The 14,285-nt window shown below is 38.3% G+C and overlaps 1 protein-coding gene across 1 annotated transcript; it reads right to left on the bottom strand.

The window, feature by feature from the left end:
* Window positions 1-2,987: 2,987 nt before the first annotated feature.
* LOC135628715 (protein MONOCULM 1-like) lies at window positions 2,988-4,512 on the bottom strand. Its single transcript, XM_065135571.1, has one exon. It carries the CDS (start codon window positions 4,267-4,269, stop codon window positions 3,055-3,057), a length of 1,215 nt encoding a protein of 404 aa, XP_064991643.1. The 5' UTR covers window positions 4,270-4,512; the 3' UTR covers window positions 2,988-3,054.
* Window positions 4,513-14,285: the final 9,773 nt, after the last annotated feature.

Below are 14,285 nucleotides of genomic sequence, written 5' to 3' on the forward strand. Positions count from 1 at the left end.
ATTGCTGCTGCGCATCAGATGTCGGAGCACTGTAGCAAAAGAGGAGCAAACAGCGCTTTCACGGTTCCCACAGCTGTTGCTGCGACGAGTGGCTTTAGAATCGCCGGAGGATCTTTCTGTGTCAGACACACTGAAACGCCAACACGCAACGGGCGCTTTCTTGTTGCTCCCGTGTCTCATTCTTCATCTGAGAGACACTACTGCTGGGCCATTAAGCGTATGAATCTGAGTTCCACACCATCTTACTTTCAGATTTAATTGGCTCAGATCTTGATTAGATTTGGGTACAGCATACATATAACTTGCTGATTTCCAAAAGTCCAGTTAGGTATATATATATACATATACATATATATATATATATATATATGTATGCATGCATATATATATATATGTATATATATATATATGTATATATATATATATGTATATATATGTATATATGTATACATATATATATATATGTATACATGTATATATATATATATATATATATATATATATATATATGCATGTATACATATATATATATACATATATATATACATATGTATATATATATATATGTATATATACATATATAAATATATATGTATATATATACACACATTCAGTCAACTGAGGACAAGTCAATCCATGTCCATGTGAGCCTCATCTCAAAGGCTGGTGAACTACACTGTGGCCCTATCGGATGTCATTTTTATAGATAATTGACAGTTGTAAAAGCACTCCAGATTTGTATTCTTCATGTACCAGTTGAAAGATGGGAAGTAGTGGTGGCAATGTTTTCAGTATTAATTCACCGCAACAAATCCACCATTAGCATGCTTAGCCATGAACATACATCCGCGTTTAACTCTCCCCGGTCCAATGATGGAACACATCACTCTTAGAAACATGAGCTGCATGATCTAACCTGTAAATGATGAAGTGCATGACATGCATGAAGGGACTTAACCCAACGAGCTTGGGAGCAAGGAAAAGAAGAAGAGGAGTAGTTGCATCGAGTACAATAATTGCGGGAATGTTGGATTCTGCATTAATATCAGATCCCTCTGGTAGCCAACGAAATCAATGAATCATTGTACGTGGTACAGAAAGGATTTCTACTCGAAGTTGTACGATGGACATGTTTAGCTTCTATGCCTTTGTCCCCCCGGTACGTACCCACCACACACATGGGCGTGATGTCTCCTTCCTGAGTGTTGGCATTTGCATTTGGACACGAACAAGAAAGTTTAGGGTGTGTGTCTCTCCACTCTTTCTACCAAGAGAGGGAAAGAAGAAGCCCAGTTCTTAGCAGTAATCTCATCATATCTTGTCCTTCCTCCCATTCAATCACTACACAAACAAACGTAGAATCTTATCTTTTTCACTTGTACAACAGCTTTGTCTACACTGCTTCCCCTTCTTGCCAACCCTTTCTGGTTTCTCCAAGAAGAACCACCTCCACATGGCATTCTTTTCTTGATTCACATCATAAGAGAAACCAATTGATGATAGTTATGCTTGAATCAGTTAATCCAGTTTCAGCTGATTCCATGTTCTACTTTACTTCCTTCTGTTCCATGACAATGAGAGCATGATACATGCAGTATATTGCGTTGTATAAGGAGGTATCTGCGTTTGACACAAATCAATCTGCATGTGACTACTGTTATGGAGAAGTAGAGTGACAAGCACAGAACAAATAACAGACAAATTTAGATGAATAGCTTGAAAGTCTACATCCATCCATGCACTACAGTATTATGGTAAGAATCTCAACTACACTCAAACTAAAGAGAGAATACTAATAAGAAAAGATTAAAGTAATTAAGGACAAAGTAACTCAGGACCATCACAAACAACCATATAACCATAAAAAGAATATATCTTCAATGGTCTCCATATCAATCTCAGATATGACAATGAAAACTGGATAAGCCCTTCATCTATCTATACTATTTAGCCTAAAAGTCCTTACAACAAGGAAGACAGAAAAAGAAATGTACATCAGCAATAATAGAAAATGTAGACTATCTTGACTGCCCCTCTCTTTTTCTGTCTATCTTTCGAGGATACATAAATCCAATGTTTCTAGCAATTTTGAGTCCGGTTTTCTTATTTCTCACAAAAGGTTCCATTTTATTCGACAAGCCCTAGCTTTGCAGGTAGGCAATCATGAAAGCTCATCGGACATGGAAGATCCCAAGGAAAAGGTCCTCCGAGTGGAATGACTTATGCCAAAAGGTGGATTAAATTAAAGGAGGTTGGCAAAAGTTTGGTCTTGCGAGTAACCATGATTTTGCTTAAAGGGAACAGCAAGTAGGATTTAAGCAGGTTGGCATGGAGAAATGATGCACTTTCACTGGATACTAAGAGGCATTTATTTCAGACAGTCGCACAAGGGAAGAACAGATAACATCTTTTTAGACACATGACAAATAGCTGGACTCTATTTTCTTTCATTTTTTCCTTTTCTAAGAAGAAAGCTTGCTCAATCTATGTGATAATATGTAGCGGTGATCAAGCATGACCATCAATGAGAAAGCGATCCAATTAGCAGAGGACTCTGGTGAGTGCCAATTAGCAGCATAAACTGAAGAAAGAGAGATATATAACAGCAGCATACTGCAATGATACCCTGCATGAAATGTCGTAATAATTCAACCAAAAAGCGCAACAATCAATGCAGACCAATCTACATGGAGTACATGATCTCGCTACAGTTCAAAGACATAAAAGATCAAAGAAGCAAGGGAGAAAACCCTACGTGAAGGCAGGAAGGCACTTGTCGATTGTGTTCACAAATCCAAGGTTTCCCATGCAACGTGCGTACGTTATCCCCTTGCTGCCTCCCTCCTCCCGTTAGAATATAGACCAAGCTAGGGTTAGGGTTTCTAGCCAAGATCAGATATATATATATATATATATATATATATATATATATATATATATATATATATATATATATGTATATGTATAGATGTATCTTATAACTTCCGTCCCTCGTCCTCATTTTTGATCGCATCTCCAATAATCCCAGAATCCACTTCAAATGAAAGTAGCCTTTTAGTGCCAAGAAGACACAGAGAAGAGGTGCCTGCTGTGCCAACCCAAGAGAAAGGAATCCCTCACCAGTTGGAGCTGATACCCTTCTGAAGGATAATGCAAGCGGAGCAGCAGCCGCGCCTGCGACACGGCGAAGGTGCTGGGAGCGAGGCTCGAGAATCCGGCATCGCGCATTAGACTATCCCACCGCTCGTGCCGCTCCCTCCGCCCGTCGCCCTCCCCACCCACGATGCTTTCGATCTCCCGCCCCAGCCACACCTGCTCCACCGCCATTCTCTCCTCGCTTGTCGGAGGCAGCGTCGCCTCCAATGCCTCGAACACTGCCGTGTAGTAGTCCAGGGCCTCCACGAACCTCTGCATGAAGCTCCGCGAGCTGTGTACTGTTTCTCTCTCTGCCACCGTGACCACCGATGGGTTCATCACTCGTATAGTTCGAAGAAATGCCTGCAGCTTCCGAGATCCGTCGTCATTTCCGTCCTCTCTCTGTAGCTTGTGCAAGAACAGTACACAGTTCACTACAAGAGTCTCGCTGGGATGGAATTGTAAACAAGATGGGGTGAAATTGTAACTGGTGTTAGTGGAGTGAACGGAAGGAGGGAGGAGAAGAGGGTGGAACTGGAATTCTAGGCCCAAAGAGTGGGCGAAATTTCGAAGCCGGTCACCGGTGCGTTGGAGGGTTTCGAGGCTGCTTCCGGTGCCAGAGATACGGATGAAGGGAGGATCACCAGGGTCAGAGCGGTCGGCGATGGCCTGGAGGAGGGGCGGCCACTGCAGGCCGTAGTAGGTGTCGAAGTCGAGGATGTGGATGTGGCGGTGGCCATCCACAGCCTCGAGGATGGCCTGGTTTGCAGTGAGGTGCGAGAAGCGGAGGAATGGGGTCATCTGATTGAACAACAAGTAGGATGATTGGAGTGACCCCAAGGAGGCGGCGGAGGGAGAAACCCTGCCAATACGTACAGAGAGGGCACGGCAGAACTGGCGGATGAGGCGGTCGATGGAGTCGCCATAGGGGGCTGCTGCTGCGGTGAGGATGGAGATCGCACGTTCAGCAGCGGGGAGGTCGCCGCAGTGGACGAGCTCGGCACAGCTGATCAGTAATTGCCGTGCATTGACAGTCGAGGAGATCAGGCCAGGTTGAGGATTCGGATGGTGAGGATCGGGATGAAGGTGGGTATCTTGAGCTCCTCCTCCATCGGTCTTGAGTGAGCTAAGCATGTCTCAGAAGTGGACGTGGGATGAAGGTGGAGAACAAGGGGAAAGGGAGAGTTTTGGGGCTTGCATCCTTAAGTCTGAACAGAACATGTCGAGATGTAGTAGCTCCCTTCACAGGACATCCACTGTTGTGGGGAGTGATAGTTGTAGAAGTAGTTCTAGTTGTTGCAGTAGCAGAGCTTGGCAACTTGTATCCAGATCCACTCTTCTCCGTGTCCCATCTCTCTCTCTCTCTCTCTCTCTCTCTCTCTCTCTCTCTCTAGTAATTTGCCAAGGGTGGAGAATTCTAACATTGTTGGGATGCAATAGATTAGGAGGACACATGGTATCTGCAAGGAGAGCAGCTAAAAGAATGACCCATATCCGAAAGGGAGACATCAAGAGTATCAATCTTCTGTAACAGTCTGGAGATTTCTGTGTCTCCTAATCCTTTCTTTTCTTCTTTTTATTGTGTCTCTTTTACTGAGGCTGCACGCCCTCTCCCAGCTCCAATCCTCTTTCGGTTCTATTACCCAATTGTGGGGTCTTCATTGATGGCTTTCTTGTAGATCCCTCCTACTATCCCCAACAAGCAAGACCTTAGAACAAGCGATCATCCACAGATCCAATAGCAACAACAAAGAAAAAGAAGCAGATCCAAATAGTCCACCTTCTATCATTGCTTACTCTCTCGTTGAACTCTGAAACTAAGTAGCAAACAAATGGAATATTAGAGGACCATGGGAAAGCACATGTGCCAAACGGATGGAATGCTTTTCCAGGCCCACAGCCTCCGATCACCATTGATGTGGCGCTTTATATCAGACAACCAAGATGTTCTCTTCTTCCTTCGTTTCCCCTCCTCTCAGTAGAAGATGGTGAACAAGGAGGTTTGTCTAGGCAACATCAGAGGAGATGTAGGCCAATTCTTCGTGCCACAAAAGCTCAAATCATGTGGAGATTAAAGAGAGAGGAAAAATTAGAAGTTAATGAGAACAAGCAGCAACAGGACAATCTATAACACAATGGGATGAAAGAAAAACACAGATCAGTGAGAAGATACCTAAACAGACAAACAAAAGCAGCAACAGTTTCTGATTATCATCTCAAGTCCATCCTCCAACTATCTCCTCTTAGAAATTCTTTGTTGAACAATGAATCATACTAATTAGAATTAACATCAGTTCAATCCAAAAGAAGTTTCAAGTTAATAGATTCTCTCGAGACTATTTTTTATCCTCTTTTTACGTATACATATTTTCTAACATTAAACCATTAATAAATCTTAATTATCGAAAAGGTTCACTGCACGTCAGAACTGGCAAGTAATCAAATAGGATGTTTTAAGGCTCAGAGACGGAAAAGAAGAAAAAAAAAAAAAAAGAGGAGAAAAAGTAGCACAAATGCACACAACAAAAAGGGAAAATGGTTAATACAAGAGGTGACCCGTTGAGATGAACGATGATACAAAACGTTGCTACTATCCTTGCACTATATGCATCCTCGAGATGGACGATGATGCACTCCTTCCTCCAATACAAAGTGGTATGAGAAATGTTTCACTTTATTCATGTGTCGACACCATCATATTACTAGAAAATAACAAAATAATAATAATAATAATAATAATAATAATAATAATAATAATAATAATAATAATAATAATAATAATAATAATAATAATAATCAGTAAAAAAAATTGAATATTTTTTATTATAAAAATAATCTCCCTAATCGCAAGTGGTTAGAGGAGGACGATGATTATACAGGTATAATTATCAAGATTAGATATTATTTTTTTCTCTCAAATTTATTTTTAAAAAACTTAATTCGAACATTAAAGAATAATTCTTGATACTAGTCTTTATACAACAAAGATGTCTTGACCTCGGATCCACTTAGAGAAAATTTTTATTCTTTTTTGGACGACATTAAACTTGGCATACAAGGGACTAAACGAAATAGAGGATGTAGCATTGGCCATCCAAAAAAGGAATAGGCCATTGCAAAGAATCCCCATCACCGAGCCTAAATGGTGGTTCTGTTGGGCTGACAGCCCATATTCAGCCCGATGTAGGTTTTATCAGCCCACATCTCATCCCCTCTTAACCTAATCTTAATTAACATTAGGGGGGTGTGATGGCTGCCAAATACTCCATAAATAGGATGGAAACGAGGGCAGCAAGGTGGAGATCTTCGCAGTAGAAAAGATATGAAGAAAAAGGCAGAAAAATAAGAGAAAGAAATGGAAGAAAATAAGGATAACGTAGAGAGACTGTTTTCAATCATCTAGTAGTGTTCTCATCTCAGGTTAGATCAAATCTACAGTAGATTCTTGTTATGATTACTTGGGGAGGTTTTAGATATTGTGGACAGTGATATGATCCTTATATCCTAGTTATTCTCTTGTGATTGTTGCTAGAGTTTAGGGTAAGAGATTGAGATTTGTATATTCATTATTCTCATGGTGGATTATCTCTAGTTTGCCCCATGGTTTTTATTATTCACATTGGAAGTATTTTTCACGTATATCTTTTCTATTTGATTATGATTTCATTTAATTCCGCTGCATATCATGGCCTGCTAGTATTTGTTCATATAAAAAATTATTTCTCTTTATATCCCATTAGGTTCTTAATTTTCTATCTTGAGCTACCAATGAAAAAGATTATTATGTTTAGGATGCTTTGGATCGAGTTGATTGGTGACATTATGTTTTTTTGGCAAATAAAGGGAGTGTGAGCTAAAATACACTACCTTACGATTAACTCAAATCTTTCTTTCAGTAGGTTCCCCGATCAAAGATAAGATTGTTATGCCATCACCGTTGTGCATGTGCCGTCTTAGACTTTTGCATCACTCGTGACATTAATAGATTGATCCGACTTGACGGATTATATAAAGATCTTCCAAATATGATGGTGTGATCTTCTTATAAATCCAATATATTACTTTACTTTACATATTTGAAGATTAATAATTAATTTATATATTTTTTAAAATATATATATATATATATTAGCCAATTAACTAAATAATTTAAAATCAATCGTACACATAGCATCATAAATAATAGAATATTTAAAACTATAATAATCAAATATTTTTTTGATCATTTTAAATGAACACAATATCAAAATAGATATCTAAAAAGAACCAATAATTCATTCAATACTTGAAAATCATATAATTTTATTAGTTAAAAGCATATATGTTTTAGTCTTGAAACCAAGCCAAATAAAAGTCATCAAATACTTACCTTAATCTTAGAATCATCACAAGAGACTGTTTTCCTCGTTTGAGAAAAGAAAGATTAGTTTCGAGAAACTATAGATTAGTTATGTACTAAATTGTCCTAATATTTTATTTTATTTTTTTTTTTAATTATTTCTGATCATAATAATTCTGGAGGAATTGACAGTTCCGGTTTTCTAAAATCAAGAACCGAAATGGAATCGAACCAATAAGAGCAACCGATGGTTCGATTCGAATCGTTAATTTATTATTTATTTTATTTTTTAATTTAAAATAATTAAAAATATAAAAAAAAAATTATAATTTTATTTCTAAATAATTAAAATTTTAAAATCATAGAACCAACGATTTGATTCCGAAACCATCTGTTTTGGTTTCTAAGTGTCGATTCAACTACTTCTAATTCGGTTTGGAATCAATAAATCATTAAATCGATTCAATTTTGATTTTGTTCCGATTGGAATCAAATGGTTATCGGAGCTACTGATAATTATACTTAAATTTTAAATAAATTTCATGGATATTACAAAATGATGATGGCGTCTTCTCACACTTTTTATTCATAATATATCGATTACTTGAGATAAATGAAATTGACTTGGAAGACTTGTGGCATATGCTTCGTAATATATCCTCGTCGATCGATGTAAACTTGCATGTAAAATGTTAAGCTTGGAAATGCAATTCCATCCTGAACAGGATGTTGCTGTATAAGTCAGAATCGTAGAAAGCAGTCAATTCACTATGATGGATGGATGCCATCACATCCTGAGAACCGTCTTTTCGTGAAAGGGATATATAACATATCATATATAGAAATAACTTCTATATATGAATAAATATTAACATATCATAATATACAACGAAATTAAATAAAATTATAATCAAATAGAACATTAAAATATACATGAAAAATTTGAAGGGTAAAATTCACGAGACAGAGATAATCCGCTATAATAATAATAAATATACAAATCTCAATCTCTTACTCAAAACCTAGCAACAATCACAAAAGAATAACTGGGATATAAGGATTACATCATTGTGCTCAATATTCTAAATCCTCCCTAATTCTCCCTAAGTAATCATAGTAAGAATCTATTGTAGATTTGATCTAACCTGAGATGAGAACACTATTGGATGATTGAGAGCAGTCTCTCTGCGTTGTCCTTGTTTTCTTCCCTTACTTTCTCCTTGGATTTTTATCTTTTTCTCCTCCTTTTTGTTGCTACAAGGATCACGTCACTGTTGCCCTCGTTGCTGCACTATTTATGCCTATTTTCATAGCCACCACACCCCCTCTAATAGAAATTAGGGTTAGGTTAAGAGGGGATGAGTTGTGGGTTGATAAAGCCCATCTTGGGCTGAATATGAGCTGTCAACCCAACAACCTCCCTCTTCAGCCCATAAGGAAAACTGTCTCATGACTCCTTAATATGAAGCCATGTCGACCAGCTGTTGGTATATCTCTTGTCTTTCTTTTGGTAAGGTCTTCATTCCATTTGGTAGTAGTACCAAATCATAAGTATGGTTCTTTTGAAGAGCATCAATCTCTTCCTGCATAGCAACTAACCACTTATCTTTCTTCTTACTTTCAATTGCTTCTTGGTAACTCTCTGGTTTACCTGCATCAGTAAGCATCACATACTCATCTGTAGAGTATCTTCTAGAAGGTTGACGTTGTCTAGAAGATCTTCTCAACTGAGGTTCTGCGGGAAGTTGCTCTCCAACTTCTTCTTGCTCAACATGTCCTGCAGGTAGATCAACATCAGGCTCTACACCATCTTCCTGCATATCTCCCCCATCACCCTGATATACTGGAGGAGTAACTAGGTCACAATCTGCTAATCATTCTGCAGAAATCTTGGTTGGTGCTTTCTTCTTCATATCCTCAAATGTTTGATCCTCAAAGAAGACTATATCTCTGCTTCTAAATACTTTCTGTTTTTCTGGATCTCAAAGCCTATAATCAAACCGATCATGTGAGTAACCAAGAAAAATACATTATTTAGTCTTACTATCCAACTTAGACCTCTCATTGTCTGGAACATGTGCAAATGCACGACAACTAAACACTCTCAAATGCCTCTAGGAAACATCTTTTCCTGGCCATACATGCTCTACAACATCACCATCTAGGGCTATACATGGTGATAAGTTGATCTCATCAACTGCAATCCTTAAAGCTTCATCCCAAAACTTTTTGGGTAGCTTGGCTTGTGAAAGCATACATCTGATCTTTTCCATAATAGTGTGGTTCATTCTCTCTACAATAGCATTATGCTGAGGTGTACCAGGAACTATCATCTCATGTTGGATGCCATGTGACCTGTAATAATAATTAAATAATCCTGTGTACTCACCACCATTATATGATCTTATGCATTTCAATTGCCTTTCTATCTCTCTTTCAACCCTAGTATGAAACTCTTTGAAGACATTAATCACCTAATCGTTGGTCTTCAAAGCATAAGCCCAAACTTTCCTAGAAAAATCATCTATAAAAGTGACAAAATAAAGTGCACCACTTATACCAGGAACATCAACAGATCTATCAGGAGTTTTTATCCTCAAATGACCACATACATCTATATAAACATGGTCTAAAGCATGTATTTTTCTAAACAAAGTAGGACTAATAAATAAAACTCTATGTTGTTTACCAGCCAAACAATCAATACAAGGGTTCAGATGAGTACCTTTGAGGTCTGACAATACCTCTCTCTTGAAAAAAGCTTGCAGGCCCTTCTCGTTCACCACAAGCTTTGGCCTGCAACCTATACAAAGTATGACATTTCTTTCCACTAGCCATAATAAGAGAACCCTTACTAAGCTTTCATTGTCCTTTGTAAAATATGTTATCATAGTCTTCATTATCTAGTCTTCTAATTGAAATTAAAATCAGCTTCAAGTTAACCACATGCCTCACATCTTTAAGCACTAACTTATAGCCAAGGTTGGTCTTTAAATGGATATCACCCATGCCAATGATGTTTGCTGTGCCGTAGTTGCCTATCTTGACAAAACCAAAATTTCCAGACCTGTATGTAGCAAAGAACTCCCTCCGTGGTGTAGCATGATAAGAAGCACCTGTGTTAATCACCCACTCAAGATCCTGACACATACAAGAAAAAAATATCATCAAAAGGAGACAAAATCAAATAATCACCACCCTGTACTGTAGTTGTAGTATTATCCTTTGACTATGTAGACTCCACTTCTTTTCTCTTTTTCTTGCTCTTCTTAGGTTGCTTACATTGGTTCTTGTAATGTCCTTTCTTTTAGATTTGGACCTTCCTCTATTCTCCGAGATAAGTACCTATGAATTATTCTGAGATGTTGCTGAATTCTTTCTTCTCAACTTCTCATTCAACAAACTGCTTTTTACTTGACTCATGATGATAACATCATCCAGCGCAAAATTACTAAGGGAAACCACTAGTGTCTCCTAACTTTCTAGTAATGAACTGAGAAGTAACAATGCTTAGAACTCATTATTAAGAGACATTTTCATAGAGGATAACTGGTTAGTAATACTCTGCATTTCATTCAAATGCTCAGCAATAGAAGCACCCTCTCTATATTTTAGGTTCACAAGTTTTTTGATAAAAAAAAGCTTTGTTACTAGCTGTTTTTCTTTCATAGAGACTTTTCAACTTTTTTCAAAGAGAATATATAAAAATTTTAGTAGAAACATGGTGAAAGACACTATCATCAAGCCATTGTTGAATAAACCTAATTGTTTTTTTATCTAACCTCTTCCACTCATCACTTGTCATAGTTGTGGGTTTTGCACTATCCCCCTGCAAAGGTCCATACAAATCTTTGCAATACAAGAGATCTTTCATTCTTGGTTTCAATATCATCCAATTGGGCTAGAGGAACATGTCAGAAGATTGGACGTCGGGCCGATGGATCGGTCGATGTATCGATAGAAGGCTTCGAGCCATGGATTCGGACATCGGGCCAAGAAGAGCGGACATTGCGCCAAGGGTATCAGAGTTGCGGAGTCAACTAGCTGATTAGGCAATAGGCTACAAGAGAGGACGATGCGCTGAAGAATCGGATGAAGCGTCGAGAGACCAATGACATGCCAGACAACTTGATTAATGCTTAGTATTAATTGTTTAGATCGAAGTGTGTTTTTACATGTGCAAGATTAACTATGATAGTAAGGCATAAAGCAAAATGAAGTCCTGGAGTCAAGGACGCGACTACGTTGGGAGTTCGAGAGTTCATCGGAAGTTCAGATGTTCGTCGGAAGTTCTGGAGGAACCAACCGAGAAGTCTCGGAGTTTGCCAGAGAAGCTTGTCGGAACTCGCCAAGAAGATCGTCGTAAAGTCCAAGAGTTCGCTGGAAGTTCGCCGGAAGCTCGCCGGAAGAATAGACATAAGGACTTGTTTTGCTTAACAAATGTCTTAGGATTTCATAGTTAGCACGTAATTGAGCTTGGATTTGGGCAAACCCAATTAGGGGCTAGCTAGGCCCATGTAAGAACTATGTTGAGCCTAATAAGAAGCCCAAACAATGCCCCAAGAAGTCTCACCGTCGTGGCACAGTCTTCGAGGTTGTGTCAGGCGATGGTACCACTAGTATGGGCGGTGGTACTGCCCAACACTACACCCCAGGCGGTGGTACCGCTAGGGCATTATTAGTCAGACTGACACTAGACGGTGGTACCGCCCAACGCGGGCGGTGGTATCGCCCGTGCCCAGGGAACCCGGGATGGGAAAGTTTTAGGCTCCAAGTTTGAATCAACTTGAAGCCTATAAATACCCCTCTCATCCCTGGTTAAAGCACACAAGCACAGAGAGTCTAAAAGCAAAGAAACGCTGTAGAAATCACTTGAGAGATCCCTCCTCTAGCCTTAAACTTAGAATTCCGTTTAGAGAGGAGTAAGTGAGTGCTTGTAAGGGTTGTCTCCTAAACCCGGTAAAAGGAGAAGAGGGGTGTAAAAGGTGATTGACCTTTGCCTATTGAAGGAAGGCCTCTAGTGGACATCGGTGACCTCATCGAAAGAGGAAGCCAAAAGTGGATGTCGGTCAAGATTGACCGAACCACTCTAAATCTTAGTTTGCATTTACTTTCTGCTATTTATCTTAATTGCAAACTGTCTTCATTGCTTTACATCAACTACACTTCCGTATGCTTTTAATTTAAAGATCTTTTAAACGGTTTTCGACGAAATTAGATTTTAACCGACGAAAGTTTTCCACTGCACTAATTATTTTAGTGAAAGCAAATAAAAACTTACTAAAGGTTCTTTAATTGTGGCATGAGAAAAGAAGCTTAACTCTTTTTATGTCATGGAAGCTAAGCTACATAAAGGAGAGATTAATACAATTCAGAAGGGTGAAAGTATAGATCTTTGGCACAAGAGACTTAGTTATATCAGTGAGAATGGACTTCAAACTCTTACTAAAAAGCAGTTCTTACCAGAGTTACAAGGTACATCTCTTAAATCTTGTGATCATTGCTTAGCTAGAAAAACACAAAGAGTTACATTTCATACATATCCATCATATAGAAGATCAGATGTTATTGATTTAGTTCATACTAATGTCTGTACTATGCAAACTAGAACTCTTGGAAGCGCTCTTTATTTTGTTACTTTTTTTGATGATCATTCTAGAAAAGTTTGGGCTTTTGCTTTGAAATCTAAAGACCAGGTACTTGATGTTTTCAAAGAGTTTCATGTCAGTGTTGAAAGAGAAACTAGCAAAAAGCTAAAGTGTGTTGAAGTAGATAATGGTGGCGAGTATAAGGGCCCTTTTAAGAATTATTGTAGGTTTCATGGTATCAGGGTTGAGAAAACAATTTCTAAAACTCCTCAGTAGAACGGTGTGGCAAAAAGGATGAATAAAACTATTGAAGAAAGGATTAGGTGTATGCTTTCCCATGCCAAGTTACCTAAGTCATTTTGGGAGGAGGCTATGAGAACTATAGTTGACCTGATAAATCTTTCTCCATTAGTTCCTCTGAAAGGTGATGTTTCAGAGAGTATAGAAAGGAAAAGATATATCTTATAATCACTTGAGAGTCTTTGGGTGTAAAGCATTTGTTCATGTTCTCAAAGATGAGAGGTTCAAGCTTGATAATAAGGCAAAAGCATATATCTTCTTGGGATATGGTTATGAAGAGTTTGGATACAGATTATGAGATCCAGTGAATAAGAAGATTATTAGAAGCAGAGATGTTATGTTTCTTGAAGACCAATTGTTTGATGATGGTGATAATGTTGATAAGCCAAAAACCTTTGTTTATATTCCTTGGAGTTTGGGTCTAGTTCCTTCACCTATAGTTCATGATGATTATAGGGGAAATGAACAAGAAGATTATGGTGAGAATGTCAGTGATGAGACTCCTACAATTGATGATGTTGAACCAACTGAATAAGGACCTCCACCACCAGTTGAGATTCCATTGAGAAGATCCACTAGAGAGCGACAACCATCTACCAGATATCCTCCACATGAGTATGTTATGCTTACTGATAGGGGAGAGCCAAAAACTTACTAAGAAGCTATTCTACATGAGCATTAGAATGAGTGGGTTAAAGCCATGTAAGAAGAGATAAGATCCTTACTTGAAAACCACTCCTATGACTTAGTAAAGTTACCTAAAAAGAAGAAAGCTCTCAAGAATGAATGGGTTTACAAATTGAAGACCGAAAATAATAGCTCACAACAAAGATACAAGACACGACTAGTTATGAAAGGATTTAGTCAGAAGAAAGGTATTGACTTTGAAGAAATATTTTCTCTTGTGGTAAAAATGTCCTATA

Source organism: Musa acuminata, chromosome BXJ3-1, assembly GCF_036884655.1.
Source record: "Musa acuminata AAA Group cultivar baxijiao chromosome BXJ3-1, Cavendish_Baxijiao_AAA, whole genome shotgun sequence".
NCBI lineage: Eukaryota > Viridiplantae > Streptophyta > Magnoliopsida > Zingiberales > Musaceae > Musa > Musa acuminata.